The sequence below is a fragment of the Vipera ursinii genome, assembly GCF_947247035.1.
Source record: "Vipera ursinii genome assembly, chromosome: 1".
Lineage (NCBI taxonomy): Eukaryota > Metazoa > Chordata > Lepidosauria > Squamata > Viperidae > Vipera > Vipera ursinii.
The window spans coordinates 155,832,806-155,854,617 of NC_139512.1; the positions used below are offsets into that span (position 1 = coordinate 155,832,806).

The 21,812-nt window shown below is 34.8% G+C and overlaps 1 protein-coding gene across 3 annotated transcripts in view; it reads left to right on the plus strand.

The window, feature by feature from the left end:
• Positions 1-21,812, plus strand: part of UBR3 (ubiquitin protein ligase E3 component n-recognin 3) — a 106,630-nt gene that overhangs the window by 13,863 nt on the left and 70,955 nt on the right. For all 3 annotated transcript variants that reach the window (XM_083352215.1, XM_083352216.1, XM_083352217.1), the window contains exons 6-19: positions 6,209-6,275; positions 8,768-8,898; positions 9,796-10,024; positions 13,590-13,769; positions 14,176-14,309; positions 15,394-15,480; positions 16,777-16,842; positions 16,937-17,026; positions 17,699-17,827; positions 17,922-17,974; positions 18,095-18,228; positions 19,982-20,067; positions 20,829-20,970; positions 21,398-21,494. In XM_083352215.1, coding sequence (XP_083208341.1) covers positions 6,209-6,275; positions 8,768-8,898; positions 9,796-10,024; positions 13,590-13,769; positions 14,176-14,309; positions 15,394-15,480; positions 16,777-16,842; positions 16,937-17,026; positions 17,699-17,827; positions 17,922-17,974; positions 18,095-18,228; positions 19,982-20,067; positions 20,829-20,970; positions 21,398-21,494 — 1,625 coding nt within the window. The remainder of the gene's footprint in view (positions 1-6,208; positions 6,276-8,767; positions 8,899-9,795; positions 10,025-13,589; positions 13,770-14,175; positions 14,310-15,393; positions 15,481-16,776; positions 16,843-16,936; positions 17,027-17,698; positions 17,828-17,921; positions 17,975-18,094; positions 18,229-19,981; positions 20,068-20,828; positions 20,971-21,397; positions 21,495-21,812) is intronic.

Genomic DNA, 21,812 nt, shown 5'->3' on the forward strand with positions numbered 1-21,812 from the left:
ATTAATTTTGTCAACAATCATAATGTAGATCAATTTTGTCAATTTTTTAAATTTGCCTTTGGTTTCATTAAGTGAAGAGGAATTGTCCCGGGCCACATATAAAATATATAATGTAGTTAATAAATAGAAATAACAAACTTCCTTTTTTCTTTATTATCTTATGGAGCCCAAGGGTTGGATACCTCTGGTGTTAATACTGTAGTAACTTCTGAAAATAGGCTAGCTTAATATTATGTACGTTTACTTCTGTAAAACAGGTTTTAATCAGTGTTACTGAGAAGATGATATGCATACTTCTAAATCTTTGTGGTCTATTACATTTTTCCACATTTGACATTTATATTATAAATCAGATTTATCTTAAAATATGTGGTAAAGATAGGAGAGAAAAATGAATCCTGGCGTAAATATACATTCACTTTCTAAACCAGCAATTCTCCAAAAAAGAAAAAGCCTTTAAAAAGAGATTGGACAACCATTCGTCTGAAATGCTATAGGATTTCCTACTTGGACTAGAAGACTTCCAAAGTCCCTTCCAACTCTGTTATTCTGAATAATTACTGGATTGGCTCTTTCCTCTTAATGATCAATCAATGTTGTACAGAAATAAAAGGGAAAATATGGGGAAAGGAACTGTTGAAGCTTCAGTCTTTTGGTAGTTGTGGTCTGGAACTAGGCTTCTGGCTTAGAGTCAAGAAAGATTTAGCTGATGTAGCTTCTATATATGGAAGCAAACAGTGCCTTATGTTGCAACTATGTGCAGAGATCACCTTTTATTTTTTTTATTAAATGTTTTATTGATTTTCTGATTTTACATTTGAGTATTTAAAAAGCAACATGGCGGCTGAGTTAAGCAATAAATCAATGACATATAAGTGTCTTTAGTACAAGTCTCAAACTACTACATAAAATATTACCTTTCTTTTCCCCTTAGTATTTACTGTCTCATGTTTAAACTAATACAATTCTTATTATATCAATTAAATAAAAATAACATTCTTACATTTATGAATAATTTTTAGCTTATACATATCCTAGTTATTTTAACATTCAATCTTTATAGACAATCAATGTCCTAATTAGTTTTTCCCAATTTTTAGTTTCCCATTAATATTTAAATTTAACATTTAATATTTATAATTTCCAAGTTTTAAGTAACCAGTTCCCTTTATCACAATTCATCACAAAGTCTAATGTTCATAATGCATGTCTTATCTGTTTGAATATATTCTATTTCTCACCATCCTACATCATCTAATTAATAATACAGTATAACATTCTTATTTTCTATTAATTTACAAATGTCTTAAATTTAGTAACCAACATTTCTCATTTCAACATCAAATACTTTCTCTTTTTCTGTTAATGTCTACTATCTCATATTTAAGTTAGTACAGTTCTTATATTAGCGAAGTAAAAACATATTTATTACATTTATCAATAGATTTTTAGCTTATACATATCTTAATTACTTTTACATTTCAACCTTTATAAACAAATCAATATTCAAATTTAACTTTTAATATTTATACTTCCAAGTTTTAAATGACCAAAGTTTTCTTTATCTCAGTTCATAACAAAATCTAGTATTCAATGTACACATCTTGTCTATTTGTGTATATTCTATTTTAATCCTCACTAATAAGTCAAACCCCCAATTTTCTTCAGCCTTATTCTAGCTTTTTTTCTTTGCCAACTCACCTTCCGTATCCGTACTTTTAAGTCATCAAATAGATCTCCCTCTGTTATATATATATATATATATATATATATATATATATATATATATATATATATATATATATATATATATATATATATATATATATAATTTGAGATAAAAGAGGCCATCCAGTCACCATTTTTTTTGGAAGGGTTAACAAATCGTCTCTCTCTATTTTTCCATCTAAATGTAGTTGTCCTGAAGTGTTTATCTTCCCTTTGGTCTGTTGTTCTTCTTGATCTTCAGGTTTCTTCTGGTTTATATAGAAAGTCTTTTCCATTTTCAGTGTTGCCAGTCGCTTTTCTGGGTTTTCTGTTAACTATGTTTGTTGATCAGTTGAATCTTCTATCATAATATTTGATTGTTCCACTTCTTTTATTATATTCTGTGTAGTTGATTCTTTAGTTGTAATCAAAGTTTGGGTTCATATATCTAGGCTGACATCTCTTTTTCTGTAGCTTCTTATTTCTTCAGAAGCTGTAAGAATAGTTTCATAAATTGCTTTCAACATAAAGAGAATCTGTTTCTGATCTTCATCCATAAACAATAATTCCAGCTACTATTCAGACCTCTTAGAAACTATATAACCAACAGTATTTTCCAACAATAACACAGGCTCAGCTATCCTATGTACTGCCACTGAGACCGTTCTTCAAGTTCTAGTGTTGGGCCCCATCCATCGTAGGAGCTTCTCAGGCAAGCATAATTTAGGGTGCTATTTTCCAGAATAAGTAAATCTGTTGAAATGTCTATATGGCATGGGGGTGGGGAAAGGGGGCAGTTGACACTTTGTTCTCTCAGTCTTTTCTATCAAACCTTCATTTAGGTTTGGTAGAATAAATAATCAGTGCAGGGAAAGACCAGATGAAAGCCTTAATCTATATGGAGGAAGGGATTAGATTTAATCCTGCATCCATGATACCCTCATTTTTGTTTAAATAAATTACTTGATACCAGGCTCCTAGGATTGCATCTGCTTCATTTAACACCTCTCCTTAAAAAGAAATACTGAAGACTTTGATCTCTTTAGCTAGGGCAATATTGTATTTATCCATGCACGCTTTATGTCTTCCTTCAGGTCTTCCAGTGTCCTGAAGCAAAATAAAATTAATATTTGAGAGCTAGTTGGGTCTAGTGGTTGAGGCAGCAGGTAAGAAATCAGGAAACTGAGTTCTAGTTCTGTCTTAAGCATGAAAGCTGGCTGGGTGATTTCAGGTCAGTTTCTCTTTCTGAGCAATAATTTCAGCCATGTTGAAGCCAGTTTATGCGCATCCCATTGTAGATAAGGCCTTTGCACAAAACTAAGAAAACTGCACCATGTATATTGTAAAGACTCCTCATCATTTTATACTACAGTGGCATTTTGAACCAAACCTGAATGAGTCAGAGGAATATAATGCAGTATTAGTCTGGAACCAGCTGCCGGTGGAGCTGAGGACTGCCCCCGACCTCCGATCATTCCACCGGGGCCTGAAGACCTGGCTCTTTGAGCTCTCGGGCCCAGGCTGAGGAGAAATTTATTTTAATTGGGGTTTTTAATAGTACAGGGTTGGTTTAATCTTTTTTAAATTGGTTTTTAACTTTTGTATGGTTGATTTTTAACTCCCTGTAAACCGCCCTGAGTCCTCAGGGAAAGGGCGGTATATAAATGCAATAAAATAAAATAAATAAATAAAATAATAGTCTTACAATACCTCAGTTTGCTGATATGTTTCTCATCTTCTAAGACCTAGTTGTAGTGGGGAAAAAAGGAGAGGAGAATTGCTTTCAGAGTTAGATTTGCATATTCCTATCAGACCCAAATTAACCATTCCTGCCCCAGTTAAAGCCTCCCTACAATCTCATCTCAACAAATAGAAGCCTCCTTAACACTTCCATTATTCGAAATCTATCTGAACCTTCAGGGTTTGTAGTCCGTCTTCTCTTACTTTTTGCTTTCCTTTTCAAGTCAGTGGATTTTGTCATATTCTTTTTTTTTTTCAAATTTGTTTTTTTTTGCTGTTTTTTTTTAGAAATAGACATGGCAGAAATTCAGCCAACAAAACGTTCCCTTTTGTATTGTTGAGATTGCCACATTTCTGCAGGTCACTTTATTATAAACAGTAAAACTAGTCAAAAACTATCTCTTCTTGAAAAATCACAATTCATATCACTAGCAGTAATTCAAGTTCAGCTTTAGAATATGACTTTCTGACGCTATTTCAGAGTAGTTTTCAGCTATGGTTGAAGAAATAAATGTGATAAATGTTTCTAATCTCAGTAAACGACCATACCAAACTGTAGTTTTAGGAGAAACAGAATGAGGTCTTTAGGCCCACAACAAGGTAGAAAATATTAGTTGAATCACAGGATCTGTTACACCCTAGCACTACAGTATCATTTATATTGGTATAATGTAGTGTACTGTGGCTTACTTTAATCTTTTTAACTCAAATAAAACCACTGAAGTTGAAATCAATTTCCTATATTAATGAAGCAAACCAGAAGGATGCCTCTATTTCCTAAGTCTCTATGCAAAATTAGACACAAAGAAATAAGACTCTGAAAGCCTTGGATGTATCCCCCAGGATTAGTTTGGAAATTGCCACAAAATCGTAATTTTTAATACGACACAAGAGAGAAAAAGTTCCCTAAGGGATAATCTTATTAATTAAAGTTAATTTATATTTGGCTGTTTTGTCCTAGTAATACCTGCTTTTTGAAAATGGCCTCTGCAATTTGGTCTGCAGACTATTGCATACCCCAAATATATAGTAAGGGAATTTAGACGGATATTTGCTACCGGGATCTTTTCAGGTGGGGCTGGACAGAATAGGGCATCCAAAGGTATTGTTTGTTGTGTTGAAAATTGATTTTCTTCTTTCTGAGTAGGTATAAAAGGAAATGAATGTTTAACACCAATATACGTGGGTTATTTAATTTTGCAATTTTAAGATATGTCACTAAATTCTTTATTAATAAATTTTTCTATGATAGAGAATTTTAAAATCCATATTGTTAGGGAATTTTTATATAAATGTAAATCTATACAAATAAGATTTAAAATCTTAAAAATCAATTCTCTCTGATTTTTCTACTCAGATGAAATTAAAGATAGCATATTTACTTCCAAGAAAATAATAAATCTAATGCCTTTTTGAATGATATTGGTATATTTCAACTGTTTTTGCTCCAGTATTTATTCCTATTTTTATATATCAGTTATATAGATATTATATATATATATATAACGTAGATATTATATATAGTATGTCATATGAGAGAATCGGTGGAGATCTCAAACAGTGAAAATGTTATCTCCTTTTCTAAAGTTAATGATTCTGCGTTTGATATTTATTTATGTATTGAATTTAAGTGAACATCATTAGGTTTCTCTGAATAATTAGATTTCCCTGTCTTGAAGGGAAGATAAATACTTAATTGGATTTTAATTCAGCAGAATGCCATTATACTATTTCAGTAGGTTGCCATTATATACAGTGGATATAAAATGTCTACGCACCCCTTTTAAAATGCCAGGTTTTTGAGATATAAAAAAAATCAAACTAAGATAAATCACAACCTGGCATTTTAATAGGAGAGTGTAGACTTTTAATATCCACCCTATATTTACGATTGGTTGATGGAAGAAATGTCTTGCACTATGTAATAATTAGATATTGGGAAATGCTTCAGATGTGAGAAAATACTTCAGATTCTTCTAATAGTACTGAAACTTTGAATGTTTCCAGTCATTTTCTAATAATTGTGATCTTTTGCAAGTGTTTCTAATTGAGTGCATTGTAACCAAACAGTATTTGCTTCTAAACAAATATGCAATTAATGGAAATAAACAATTAATGGAAAAATGCTATATAAAAATACTATATAAGAGTCCTTTATATAGTATTTTTATATAGCATTTTTCCATTAATTGGCAAATTCCTCATTGATTATGTTTTCCAATCTTAGCTTAGAGCAGGGGTTCCAAACCAGGGGTGCTCGCACTCCCTGTGTGTGTGAGATGATATAACAGGGGGTGCAAAAATTCAGCTTTTCAAAATTATAGTGTATATGCATAATTCATTGCGGTTATTTTGAACTTTTGTAAGGAGTGTGAGAATATATCAGAAGTAATCTAGGGGTGCGGGGTATGGAAAAGGTTGGGAGCCGCTGGCTTAGAGTTTTAGTAGTTCTGTAAAGACAGTTTATGTGGGATAAGATCCCCAAGTGATATAACCACAACAGAAGAACATTTAAACAAAAGGACATTTAAAAGAGACTATAAGAAGTTTTTTGATGAAGGATATATTTTAATAACCTATTTGTAATAAATAACATGCTAATATTTACCTTGAAATACTGGACGCATTTCTGAATAACATATGGCGGTAAAATAATGTTCTTAGGGGGAGTCTGTTTTCATATCCCCCCCCCGCCCAGCACAGTATAATAGATCTTATGTTAGATTTTTCTATTTATCCATTTTCAATCTCTTTATTTTAGGAAGATCAGGATGGTAACCAAGGTGTGGGAAAGTGCAAGAGAGTGAAACTAAGCACCACCACCAAAGGTATATAGTAAATAGTTTGTTGGATACTTTCTAATTTATAACTAGTTTTATCCAATTGGTAGTTTTGAGCTTCCATGGATGAAGGTGAATGTGCTTTCAAGATCTGTAATGTGTATGATATTATAGAAGCAAAAGTAAGTGCATATGTGTGTGTGATAGGTAGATGGATGGAGGGATGAATGATAGATAGGTTGGGTTAAATGTAATCTGGTTCAAGACACGAGCTCCATGCAATGGGGTGAGCTCCCGTTACTTGCCCCGACTCCTGCCTACCTAGAAGTTCGAAAGCATGCAAATGAGAGTTGATAAGTAGGTACCACTTTGGTGGGAAGGTAACAACTTTCTGTGCACCTTTGACGTATAGCCATGCTGGCCACATAGCCATGGAAATTGTCTTAGACAATGCTGGCTCCCTTGGCCAAGAAACAGAGATGAGCATCTTTCAATACTGACAGGAAAATCTTTACCTTTATTTATTTATACACACACACTTTTGTTTCTATAGTATTGTATATGTGAGCAATATAAACCGACTACAAGACTTGGTCTTCCTAAATTAAGTAGAGTGCTATGCATTTTTGAATCCTAAGAGGAAAAATGGCTTATGGCATACAGTTGCAAGAAAAAGTATGTGAACTTTTTGGGATTACATGGAGTTTTGCATGAATTGGCCATAAAATGCACTCTAAGCGTCATGTAAGTCACAACAATAGAAAAACACACTACTGGCAAAATATACTGTGGACAGATGAAACCAAAATTGAGTTGTTTGGGAAAAACACACAACACTATGCTAGGGGTTCACATACTTTTTCCACCCTGCACTGTGAATGTTTCCATCTTATGTTCAATTAAAACATGACAACAGCTAATGTTTGTGTAGTATTATTTTAAGCAGACTGTGTTTTTCTATTGTTGTGACTTACATGACGTTTAGAGCGCATTTTATGGCCAATTCATGCAAAACTCCACGTAATCCCAAAGGGTTCACATACTTTTTTCTTGCAACTGTAGCTGGATAAATATTTGCCCATGTAAGGAAGATATTCCATGTACACAGTCTTAAACCACTAAAAAAGTGATGTATATATGCAATCGATACATAAATAATTGGATGTAGGCATTTGCAGAAAAGAGCTCTCCCATCCATTAATTTCCTTCATATAAGACAGGGGTCCCCAACCCCGGGTCCGTGGACCAGCACTGGGCCACTGCATGCCAGAAACTGAGCCGCACAAACAAGCAAAGCCCCATCCACAGGATGCAGGCAGCATGTGAAACCAGGCCCCCTCTGGTCCATGGAAAAACCTCTCTCCAAGGAACCGGTCTGTGGTGCCCAAAAGGTTGGGGGCCACTGATACTGATCTCATTTCACACAACCAGACTTTAACTCCTAATATTCAGCTGGTGAAAAAAAATGTGAACAATGTCTACAAAAGAGGATCCCTTTTATTAGCCTTACTACACATCCTTCTTTAATTTGTATTTCCTTGAATGATGTTCCCAGTATAGGGCTAAGAATGCAGAAAATAGTTCTAATTAAACTTGAATTAAATTAATTAGACATACAGTAAAAGGTAGACTTTATTCAGAATGAACTATGGGTTTTCTCTACAGGGATATAAGGAAGTTGGCTTAAGAGCAGAACGGGAGTAAAGGACTTTGACTTTGATTCAGGACATCATGAATTATTATTCAGGTTTTTAGCTGTAGGTTTAAAAAATGTGGAAGCTTTTGGCTAAAGGAGACTGGGTCACCAAGCAAGCTACTTATTCCTATTTCAGTGGAGAATTGCTGGATTTGTCAGTCATCGTAAGATGGTTTCCAATGAAATCATTTTCCACAAGCACTGATAGATTCAATCTGCTGGATCATGCAAGTACAACAATGACTGAATTCAGATATGTACTTTCTTCCTATGGCCTTGGGCCACCCGAAAACATGGTCCACAGGATTGGGTGACACTGTTAGCAAAGTGAAATGTAGAAAAAAAGGTGGGATTGATAGAAATAGCCTTTCTTAGAATGAAGATGTTTTGCTGAACTTTATACACTTCTATAAACATACCCTTCATTCCCTTCTATAAACCTTTCAATTTATGGAATGGCTTCCCAAACCATTGTGATCTGTAACAACATAGACAATGTGTTGTACACACACTAATTTTTGATTATTTTTTATTTGCACATTCCTGATGACATTAACATCTTAACATGATTTTAAAATTAAAAAAAGAGCTGCACTATCCCATTAAATTAGCTAGTAAAATAGACACAATCATGCACCATTTTGATATTTGTTACTAGAAGTAAATTATTTGCATTTATGATAAGAAAATCACTAACTCTAATCCTGTTAATTAATTTGAGAACATGATTTATGCTTAATATGTTGCTGGAATATATTAAATTGTTAAGATATCAATACTAGTAAAGCCAAAATATGTTTGCCTTGAACCTTTTCATCTAGCTTTTGTTTTCATTTTTGTACAGATCAGTCCATCATGGATGTTTTGAAGCATAAATGTTTTCTAGAAGAATTATTATTTTGGACAATAAAATATGAATTTCCTCAAAAAATGGTAACTTTTTTGCTCAACATGCTTCCAGATCAAGATTATAAGGTATTAGTGTATTTCTTCTTTCTTTTGTTCAGACAGTTCTTACAGCAATTTGTGTGAAATCATTTGTAGTAGTCTAAGGCCATTGTTAAGAGGAAAAAGTCCAACAATTTAACACAATATTCAGTGTACTAATAGAAAGTAATATAGAAAATAATATGAACTAAATTGAGTTGGTGTTGATTCTTAGCAATAATATGGATAGACCTTGGGATTACTAATTCAAAATACATTAAAGTAAAGTTGCTGCTTAGTACCCTCACAAATACTTTTTTGCTTCTTTAAAAAAAAACCTCAATATGTAACATGCATAATGCATTGTAATTTATCACACTGGGAGCTAGATACTGGAAGTTCTGTTAGTCAGTTGAACTCATTCACTTATCTAGTGAACCATTTGACTTCCACTTTTGAGCAGTGATGTTTTTTCATTTGTCCTTTATGTTTTAACAATCAGATTTGATTTATTTTTAAAATTTATTTTTACTCATTAAATTTATATGCTGCTCATCTCGTTATCAAGCAATGTATTGTTTTTTCCCTGACCATGTAACCATGAGAGAATTAGATATCATAGCGTCTTTTCTATGCAACAGGGTGGCCTTTGAGGTGAAGTTGGCCCCTTTTCTTATGACCATTTGAAAAGCTTGTCAAACCTGACTATTTCGAAGATAAGAATTGAAGGGTAGAATGAATTATAATGTGCTCTTCATTGAGAAATTGTGCTATGGATATTGTATTTTGAGTTATTGTTTTTATTATCGACATTTGATTGTACTGTTTGACTTTTGTAAACCTCTCAAAATCAGCCAGATTGAAATAATACACACAGTACATACATATTGTGACATATATGAAAAGAGCAAATTGTAATACTGATATTTGTTTTATACATTACAGATTGCTTTTACTAAAACATTTGTGCAGCATTATGCTTTTATTATGAAAACACTGAAGAAAAGCCATGAATCTGACACAATGTCTAACAGAATCGTACACATTAGCGTCCAGCTATTCAGCAATGAGGAATTAGCACGTCAAGTGACAGAAGAATGCCAGCTGCTTGATATTATGGTTACTGTCCTTCTATATATGATGGAGAGTTGCCTTATTAAAAGTGAGCTACAAGGTAAGTATGCATCTTGCTTTATGATAATTTTTCTCACAATGGTGTTCAAAATTGTTGGATTTTACTTCTAGTAAGTCCACCCTGGATGGAATTAAAGAAATTGAAACCCACCATTTGTTGAGGTCATCATGTTGCTTTCAGGTTATTTAAGAGACTTGGATACTGTTCTGTTGTAACACTTATACTTATAATCAAATGAGTTCTCCCCCGTGTGAAACAATTCATCCAACCTCTCTAGCTAAATCATTTAAGCAGGTAAAAAGGACTCTTCTAGTCCACTGCACAAATACATGAAGGCACAGCATATTAACCCATGTCCTTTGTAAATCTTAAGCACCTGGTAGCTCTGGTTTCTATGAATAGGCCTCCAAGATAGGCTGGCAGCAGCTTTACTTCACCAAATTATGAAGATTTCCTTTGATGGGAAGGGATTTTCTTCTGTCAGAAGTCTGATATGCATAGGATTAAAAATGATTATGGCTAAGTATGGCTATAATCCAACATCATTCTGTTTAATCTTATTTCTCATATCTATAATGCCATGCCTTTTCACCTCTGATGAAGTTGCAATACCAGAAGCAGAACCATGTTTTACTAAAGTATTATCAATAGCAACTTCTGTCTCAGCATTGTCCACTTCACACTCTTTCAGATAGGAACATAGAAGGCCTGTGGACCTTTTCAGATGTTGCTTTTAGCTATCTACCTGTTACTATCACCAATGCTAATATAGCTTTTGAGGACCATTTCAAGCATTTCTCTGACTGCTAGCTTTTATTGGAGATGATGTCTGAATGTTGGCCATCATTGAGCAAGGAGAAATCAGGTATTGCCACAAGCCCCTAAGGACTACTGTGGTTACTCCCTGTTTTCCCATTTGGGGTACTTCCATAATCTTGGAAAAGATGCTGTTAAATCTATCCCATTTGGTGATTGGTGCCAAGGGCATTTACTATTGCTCTTCTATCAATACTGAAGTATGATAACTGCATGTTTTCTGTCCCCCTAGATATCCTTAATAGATGGTTCACTTTTAGATCTTTCTAACATGCACTTCCATATTGCCATTCAGTGCAAACATTGTTAGTTTCTTTTATTCATATGTGAGGACCTTCATTACCAATTTTAGGTGCTTCATTTTGGAATTTTCATAGCAGCACATTTTCACAAAGAATCTAGGCTTCGTTGTTATTTATATGTAGTTTTCAAGGAATTCTGGTGTTCCCATACATCAGTGATTGTCTCCTTTTGTCCTTTTCTGCTCTCCATTTCTGTTTCCATTACATGTTTGGCATCTAATTTCCATCAATGATCTGAAATGAAGAGATCCAGAGAAAATATAAAGTAGGGACCATCTCAGACTAAATAATACCACTTTACAATGCCTTGGTAAGGCCACACTTGGAATACTGCATCCAGTTTTGGTCACCACGATGTAAAAAAGATGTTGAGACTCTGGAAAGAGTACAGAGAAGAGCAACAAAGATGATTGGGGGACTGGAGGCTAAAACATATAGGGAACGGTTGCTGGAATTGGGTATGTGTACTTTAACGAAGAGAAGGGTGAGGGGTGACATGATAGCAGTGATCCAATATCTCAGGGGCTGCCACAAAGAAGAGGGAGTCAAGCTATTCTCCAAAGCACCTGAAAGCAGGACAAGAAGCAACGGATGGAAACTAGTCAAGGAGAGAAGCAACCTAGAACTAAGGAGAAACTTCCTGACAGTTAGAACAATTAACCAGTGGAACAACCTGCCTCCAGAAGTGGTGAATGCTCCAACACTGGAAGTCTTTAAGAAGAGACTGGCCAGCCATTTGTCCAAAATGGTATAGGGCACGGGTAGGCAACCTCGGCTCTTTTATGACTCATGGACTTCAACTCCCAGAATTCCTGAGTCAGCTGACTCAGGAATTCTGGGAGTTGAAGTCCATGAGTCATAAAAGAGCCGAGGTTGCCTACCCCTGGTATAGGGTTTCCTGCCTGAGCAGGGGGTTGGACTAGATGACCTCCAAGGTCCCTTCCAACTTTATTATTATTATTATAAATTAGGCAATGGAAGTGGATCAGCCACACATTGAGAATGTCTGACAACTGACTCCTAAAGCTGGCATTCACCAGCTTCAGTGAACACAACATGAAAGACCTCCATGGTAAGGATTGCATTTCAGTAAAAAAAAGCTCATTTGAAAAGAAGCAGAAGACATTTTACTGAAGGCCCTAAACATTAGCAGTAAAGAGTGTCACTGAAACTGGCAAGTTCAACTAGCAATAAGTGGAAATTAATGGTAAAAGAAATAAGTAGTGAGCTCAAGTGCCACTAGACCAGGGGTAGGCAACCTCGGCTCTTTTATGACTCGTGGACTTCAACTCCCAGAATTCCTGAGCCAGCTATGCTGGCTCAGGAATTCTGGGAGTTGAAGTCCACGAGTCATAAAAGAGCCGAGGTTGCCGACCCCTGCACTAGACCAATGGATGGGGGTACTATCAATGAGCAAGTTAAGCGAGCCCCATCTGAGAAATTCCCATCTTTGGTGCCTGTCATACTTTTCTCTTTTTCAGGCAAATATGGATTCACATTCCTTAAATTTTTGCAGTCTGATATTTTTAAGTCTTTTATTTTATATTTCTGTAGTATATGCTTTGTTATCTTTTACAGTTATAAATAAATTTATATCATGTAGGGATTTTACACAGATAGCTTTCGTTATTTAGAATATGTAGCCTTCTTCTCTGCAGTCTTCCTCCTCGGCAGTTAGTAAATGGACACCAGGCTTCAGTCTACACATAAAAGTATTTCTTATACTCTATTTGGCTATATTTTGGGTGGTTTTCCACACGCACAAAATGGCAGACAGGCTTTTGTACATATATAAATTATATTTTATAAGAATTAGTGTTAGATTACTACCTAGGTATTTCTCTGTGCTCCTCCTTCTCTTCCGTTGGGCATAATGTCTTTCTCTGGGTCCACTCAGTCATGAGACTCCATGTAGCTTACTCGTGACGGTCTGAGGAAGGAGGAGTACTGCTGCTGCTGTGAGGAAGCCATATGGAGTTTCATGACAAGGTTGGTACAGAAACATCCGCTGTGACTGAGTGAGGAGGGAAAACTACAAATACATTATGCAGATAACTCCTATGGGAGAGAGTCTGAGGTAAACAAGCAGCTGACCATAGGCTCTGCAACCTAACCCTCCAGTTCCCACAGACCCAAAGTTCTTTATTCATAGAATCTATGGTTCTTTATCCATTGAATCTATGTATAACAGGTGGTTTCAGAGTTCATTATGTATAGAAAATAAATAAATACCCTTAAGCCTTTCCCATTGAACTGTTCTTTGCATCCTAGAAGCCATAATACTAATCTTGTCTCCTTCTCTTTCGCTGAGGCTTGAAAAATCAAAATCTGCTTCTAATAAGAGAAAGACATTGTTATACAAGGTACTGGCTTGTATATGTAGAAATCCTATAATGCAGAGGTTTATTTCTGTGTTGTTGCTGGAGAAAGTCTTTTATCTAATTTTACATCTTCAACACATTGTTAACATTTGTTTTTACTTTTAGATGAGGAAAACAGTTTACATGTAGTTGTGAACTGTGGGGAAGCACTGTTAAAAAACAATACTTACTGGCCACTTGTCAGTGACTTCATAAATATCCTTTCGCATCAAAGTGTGGCTAAGAAATTTTTAGAAGATCACAGGCTATTAGTAACATGGATGAACTTTGTATCATTTTTTCAAGGTATGTGATGCTTTCATTAATGATACACTTTATTTTTGATTAGAGAAGCAGTTTGACAAAATATTTTAAAGCATATGGAGGGTGTTTATAATGATTATTTTTCAAAAACTCAGTTACAAATATTGAAATCGGTTATAGTTAATAGGATACTACTATTAGAACAGTATTCCATCTGTTGTAAGATTGGTTTGCAGTGAACAAAGGCTGTAAAGGGATTAAGTTTCTAATTTTTATTTTCTGCTTGGCCATTTTCCTTGCTTTTAATGCTTATCCCACACATGTTTGATAACTAACTTTGTTGTTTAAAACAGTTTTTGTAAATAGCTAACAATGGGAGTTATTGAATAGTGAGAAAATGCATTATTATTCATAGGTAAAATGTACACTGTTGTCTCAATCTTTTAAGGCATGAATTTAAATAAAAGAGAACTTAATGAACATGTTGAGTTTGAATCCCAGACGTACTACGCTGCTTTTGCTGCTGAACTTGAGGCTTGTGCTCAACCAATGTGGGGCTTACTGTCACACTGCAAAGTCAGGGTAAGTTGAACTACGTTTTTCTCTCTCTTGTGGATCTTTATGATTGTATATTTAAAAAAGCAGTATGTAGTGGTGTCAAGAGGGACGCGGTGGCTCAGTGGATTAGGAAGCTGAGCTTGTCAATCAGATGGTCGGCAGTTTGGCGGGTCGAATCCCAGTGCCGCGTAACAGAGTGAGCGCCTGTTACTCGTCCCAGCTTCTGCCAACCTAGCAGTTTGAAAGCATGTAAAAATGCAAGTAGAAAAATAGGGACCACCACGGTGGGAAGGTAACAGCGTTCCATGCGCCTTTGGCGTCTAGTCATGCCGGCCACATGACCACGGAGACGTCCTCGGACAAGCGCTGGCTCTTCGGCTATGAAACGGAGATGAGCACCGGCCCCTAGAGTCGGAAACGACTAGCACGCATGTGCGGGGGAACCTTTACCTTTTTTTAGTGGTGTCAAATCAAACATCAATCTGTGTTAACTACTGTGTCTTGTGACCCGTTGGACCAATACAATATTTTATGCCAGTTGGCCTGAATACTTGGTCAGAACGAGGCATTCAGTCATTAGACCCAACCATAAGAAATTGAAGCCAAGAAAAGAGAGAATATAATTCATGGGAATGCTGGCTAATTCCCAACGTGTGAAGAACAAGTCTGCAGTTTTCCTGAAAAATGCATAACTCTTTCTTATTTTTCGTGAATTCTATAATGCTTTCTTGCTTTCTCCCTTAATTCCAATATTAGCATTGGACTTTCCTTCAAATGCAAATCCTCTTTCTGTTCAGGAAGGAATTGAGGGAAGCAGGGAGGGTTTCCCCTTCCCCTTTTTGTGCAAGGCCCCTCTCCCCATCTGCAGTAGTGTAAAGAAGGTCCTTTGGGGGGCAGCCTTTCCAGCCACTGTTAGGTGAGAAGTAATGGCAAAAATCACCCCTCTGTTTAATCTTCCCATGATTGGAGCTCTGCAAATCCAAGGCACTTTAGGGGGAACAGAAAAGAAACACGGAAGCTGCAGCCTTCCCGTTTATCTTACTTCGTCTTTGAAGTGCTGCAAGCCTTTGTTTTTTTCAGTCTGTGCAACATTTGTAATTCACTTCAGGAGACGCAAGAGTACACACGAAATGTTGTTAGATACTGCCTAGAAGCACTTCAGGATTGGTTTGATGCAATCAACTTTGTAGATGAGGTGGGTATATCCTGTATATTTCATTTGATGTTGACTATTGTATCATACCATATAATGCTATCATATAATTTTGGAATTAAATGTACTGATTTTTTTTTCCTTTAGCTTACATTTCTTGGTTTGCCAGTTCACATTTGATATTTCTTCTGCTCAGTTCAGAATTTTCTGCCTTCATAAATATGTAAACATATAAATTCATTGGGATATGTTGAAATTTAGATGATTTTTATCAATATTCAATTAAAAACATAGACAAGCAATATTTCAGTAAACCAGTAATATGCTTGTAATTAGAATTGGTGGGCTGTCTATGCAGGGAGCAGTTACACATTGCAGGCCAAAGATTTTTTTAGAAGATGCTGTGACTCCTATGATTTGTAAAGGATCTTTGTTAATGAAATAACAAAAACACTTGCAAAGCTTTTTCCCCCCCAAATTCTTACATGGCATTTATCCTTACCTGCCCGCTATCAGATTTTCCCTTCAAATTCATTTTTATGTTACTGGGTACTTCAAAGACACATTTACTTTATGAATTGAATATTCCAGAAAATATTGATAAACGGACTCAGTGACCTTGATTTTCAGGGCAAAATTATTATAATACCCAAGCTGAATTTTTTAAGAGTAGAGTAGAGTAGAGTAGAGTAGAATAGAATAGAATAGAATAGAATAGAATAGAATAGAATAGAATAGAATAGAATAGAATAGAATAGAATAGAATAGAATAGAATAGAGCTGGAAGGGACCTTGGAGGTCTTCTAGTCCAGTCCCCCCCCTCAAGCAGAAGAACCTATACCATCTCAGACAAGTGACTGTCAAGTCTCTTCTTAAAAACCTCCAGTGATGGAGCGCCCATCTGAAGGCAAGTTGTCCCACTGGTTAATTGTCCTTACTGTTAGGAACTTTCTCCTTAATTCTCTCTTTGATCAGTTTCCAACCATTGTTTCTTGTCCTGCCCTCTAGTGCTTTGGAGAATAATTTGACCCCATCTTCTTTGTGGCAGCCCGTCAAATACCGGAATACTGCTATCATGTCACCCCTATTTCTTCTTTTTTTTAGTCTAGCCAAACCCAAGTCCTGCAGCTGTTCTTCATATGTTTTTGTCTCCAGACTTTTGATCATCTTAGTTGCTCTTCTCTGAACTTTTTTTTCCAAGATCTCAACATCTTTTTTGTAGTATGATGATCAAAATGGGTTGTGGTATTCCAGGTATGGTCTCACTAGGGTTTATATGTAGTCTAATATAATAGTCTAACAGTTCTTTTATAATAGTCTAATGTCCTTTTGTTGCAGCCTACTCCTAATCAGGTTACGTTTCATCTCCCATTGCATCGCTACTATGCTATGTTTCTGAGTAAGGTAGGTAAATCATTTTTGCAGAGTAAAATTGGGCATTCTACAGATAGATTTGTGGTTTACATCAGGATAAAATATGCACTTACTTTATTTATAGGCTGTTAAATGTCAAGAGCTAGATTTAGATTCACTTCTTCCAGACCAGGAGATGTTGATGAAACTAATGGTTCATCCACTTCAAATTCAGGTAAATCTTTGCTTATCTCAGCATATTATTACATAAACTATTGAGAGGTGTCAAATAGTGATCACTGATGAAATTTCATAGACAGTGTATTCAATTTACCTTGGATTTACTGGAAGCAATTGATTTATAGCTGAAAGTGTGACTCTAGCTGTCCAACTTGAATGTATTTTTCAAACTTGTCATTATGTCAAAGCATTTTATTTTATTATATTTCAATTTATATTTATGTTCATAAGGAACACAGTAAAGAAAGATGAATTGCTAGATAATGTGACTTTACAAAGAACAAAAGCAAGAGAAAATGTTCAAAGGAAGTTAAATACAAGAAAAATAGGCAAGATACTGTCAGGACTACTGCTTTATTTTATTGAATATTTAAATTTATTCTAGGAGCTGAAGATGACAGTCATTGAACCAAAGCATAAAAAGAAACTTAGATATGTTACTACTTTCTTGAGATAGCGTGTATATAATATGTGGTACTAAAAAGAACAAATATTTTGATAGGTTTCAATCCTGATGGAGGTCTGCTGCAAAAACTGTATAACTCAATATAAGAATGTATTTTCAGAAAATAAAAATAATAACGTGTAGTCAATAGATTATATGTTTATCTACAATTATAAAATACAATAATATGAAAATTATTTTCCTTTTTTTCACATTTGGTAGGCAAGCCTTTCTGAAATTCATAGTAATATGTGGGTAAGGAATGGCCTGCAGATTAAAGGACAAGCCATGACATATGTGCAGTCTCACTTCTGTAATTCTATGATTGATCCTGACATTTATCTGTTACAGGTAGGTCAATGCTGTCTTTGACTACATTGTTTCTTGTTAGTAGATAACTGAATGTGATAATTAACGTATGTGTATATGTGCTTTTTCTTTGAAGGTTTGTGCTTCTCGACTTGACCCCGATTATTTTATTTCCTCAGTTTTTGAAAGGTAAAATGGTATTGTATAAAAATAATCTCTTTATTCTGTTTATATGAATTCAAAGGTTTCTTTAAACCCATACACTCTGTGTTTCTGAATTTGATTTTGTTTTCTTTTTTATCCCTATAGGTTCAAAGTGGTCGATCTCTTAACAATGGCTTCCCAACATCAGAATACAGTGCTAGATTCGGAGCATGAGAGGTCAATGTTAGAAGGCGCTTTAACATTTCTTGTCATTCTTTTAAGTCTACGTTTACATTTAGGTGAACTTGCCATCTTTTCTTCTATGCTTTAGTTTTAGCAGTTTATCTATGTAGGTGTGTGTAACACAGACCTTAATGAATTTTGAATTATTGGGGTGAGGGCAGGTAATTAATAGTAACAAGAGGTACAAACTATTTGGTAACAATTTTATTTCTTGCAATCTGGTTAAATATGCACTCTTTCTTTTTTTTCTTTTTTCTTTTACAAATGATTGCTATACTAAAGGCATAGTTAAGGAAGCCAACATGTAATTCTAAATTTGAGTGCCGCATTGGCAGAAGTTCAACAATGTTAGGGATAAAAATAGAAGTATGACTTGACCCTTGCTTGGACATCCTGGAAAAATAATCTGGTTCTCCTTACTTAGTTTGTTTTGTTACTGGTTGAGACTTCTGAAGTCTCTGGGATGCCTGCAACAAAACAGCCAACTTTTTTTTCCCACCTCTGGAAGAGAAGATGTTTATTTTATAGCAAGGTAGATGAATACTCTAGTTACCCCTGCTGTCCACAACAGAATTAGCCAGATCCAATATTTTTTTCTGGTTTGGCAATGGGTGTGTGTGTCTTTTCTCTGCTCTCCAAACTTTAGCTAGATTGTAGGGCTAAAGTTAGCATTAGGATTACTTCTGTTCTATCCCAGCCCCAAACTACAACTGCAAAAAAAGCTTTGGCTTTTCTTATCCTACTTATTTCCACGAAAGGGTGAAATCTAGAGTCAGTTGGAAATGTGATCAATAATGGTTAGCATTTGCTCTTTGCTTGATCTTTTGTCTTTCTTTATTAAGGAAGTAGTTCATTTCTGATGATTTAACTAAATTCAAGCTTGTATTGGGGCAAATGATCAGATGAATTTGCATCACTTTGTTCTTGTGTATGCACTGTATTCATAAAAGCTCTTTTCAGGTTTTCTGACTTATCTGGGGATTTATTGTTAATAGGTAAATTAATTGTTTTGATAGTTTATTATGGTCATGGACCATCATAATGAGGGTGGGATAGAAAGTATTTTTAAAAACTAAAATATATGTAAACAAAAAATTAACACAAAATTTAAAACATTTTAGTTGCTTATGTGATCAGTTTATTTATTCAATTTATATCACTACCCATCTGAAACCTATGAATCTTGGCCACTAACAAAGAATTAAAACAGGTAAAAAGCATCATAACAAAAGGAGCAATAAATATGGCAGCTGAGATCAATCTAATCAGCACAATCAATATACCTACGATACAGAGTCAACTTCAGAGTCACAAAGACAGTCAAAGGCTTGGTAACAGTTGCTTTTTAAGTTTCTATTTTTTTTAAAAAAATAGTGTTTGTGAGGTTTTTAAAAAGTCAATAATTATATAATGTATGAACTAAACAGTACCTTAATAACCTGAAATTAAAATCTGGTGATAATTTCTCACTGGCTTAGTAGCTTCTCCTCTCCCCCCCCCCCCCGCTTTTTTTGGGGGGGCGGGATGTTAGCATCAGATTGAGGATAATGTTAATCTACTATGCATTTTATATATGTATGTTAACCAGAAATAAGCCTAAATGACTCAGTGGGACTCAATATCTAATTAAGGTCTCTTACATAGGATTGGGCTTGTAACATCATACACATGTATTATACTTTGATTTCTTCAATATACTTTAGGCCATTTAAACAGGTTTATCATTTAGTTGGAAAGGTGTATAGTAAACACAAATCTTATTTCTTAAGTTTTTGATTATATTAATTTCCTTATCAATTTTTTTTCTAGGGATGACAGATGATGAGATTTTAAGAGCTGAAATGGTAGCTCAGCTCTGCATGAATGACAGAACTCATAGTTCTCTACTGGACCTTATATCCTTGTGTTATATGAAATTATTTGATTTATGATTTCAGGCATTCTGTTGCATTTTGCTTTCATTTCTTTTACAAATAAAAACTATTTGGAACTTGTGTTAGTTGCATCAGGCTAATCCTTATTTGTGGCTAAGCTTTGCATACAAACATCGCCTTAACCTTGCAGTAAAGTTTAAAATTTGTGATATTACTAAAGGTTGGCAAAAATACTGTCAGCAAGACAAGTCTTTCTAACTTTGATGAAAGAAATCTATCATACTTTATCCTCACTTGTTTCACATTGTGTTTCTAAAGGAGCGACACAAGATTTAAAACCTGTGTGTATTTTGGCATTTAGGTAAAGTGCCTTGTCTTTGTTGGGCCTCGAATTCTGAGTAGGGATAGAGGGAGCCGGGAGAAAGAAGCAGATCTTATGTAATTGATTGTTTAAAACATAAATCTGTTTAAAAGTTATGTAATGTATACAAAGAACCAGAAGAGTGCAGTATACCATTATTCTTCTAGTGATCTAAATTTTGGTGTTTAAAGATGTAGTACAAATTTAATTCCCCTAATCCCCAAAAGACTAAAATGTAAAATTAGAATGGGGTTCAAATTTTAATGATCTAATAGAGACATCTTGTGGTGAAATTCAGCATTTGCACAAGATAAGGGTGATAGGTTTTTCCCTCTAAACAGTTAAATACAATGCTTATAGGCAAATCTTGCTGCTGAAATGAGCTCCTTAATGATTCTTATTGTCTTAACCAAATAATAACATTCCAGAAAATCCTAATCCTAAAAGTGGTATTATTCCTGGAAGTTTAAGTTTTGAATCAATGCTGTCTGCTGTGGCTGATTTTAAAGCCCCTGTATTTGAACCAGGGGGTTCCATGCAGCAAGGAATGTATACACCTAAAGGTAGGATAAAATGTATTAATGTCCTGTACATTTGCAACTTATTTCAAGCACTCTAAAAAGTTCAGAAATACTACTATTTCATTTTTAACACCAGTTACATAGATTTAATTATATGATGTAGGTTTGAATGATAAGTGCTTTTCCTTTCTCAATCACTTGATTTAAAGAAACAGTATGGTGGCTTTTGACGTGTAAAAAAAACAATATAAGGGATAATATTGCTCAGTTTTAATCTTAGAGAAGAAAGACTGTGATAATGGAGATTGTGATGAAAAACAAAGTGCATTCTGTTATTGATCTATCCATACATAGCTGTGTGTGTGTGTTTAAAATTACAAAATTAAATTGTGTACATTATGAATTATAAAATCAAGACAATAAAATATGAATAATTAAATATTAAATATATTCTGACTCTTTCTAACAGCTGAGGTCTGGGATGAGGAATTCGACCCAGTCATGGTAATTCTCCGAACTGTTTATCGTAGAGATGTACAGTCTGCAATGGATAGATATACAGCATTGTAAGTAGATATATTCTGAGTCATAAAAAAGGAAGCCTGTTATATAACAGAAATAGGAAGCTGTTGACTATTTGGAATCTCTTTCTCTCTCCCTCACCCTCTCTTTCTTTGTCTCTGAATTAATTAATTTTCTCTTTAAGTGCCTTACAAAAAAATTAAAGGAAGCAAAAAATAGCTTTCCTTTAATAAAGGCTTATCAATTAAAACTGGCCATCTTCAGCTAAAGGGTGATTTTTTAATTTTAACACTGGTTTGTTGGCAGCAGTATCCTGCTTATTCAGGAAAATAAACACTGCATCAGAAATAGTAATAATTATG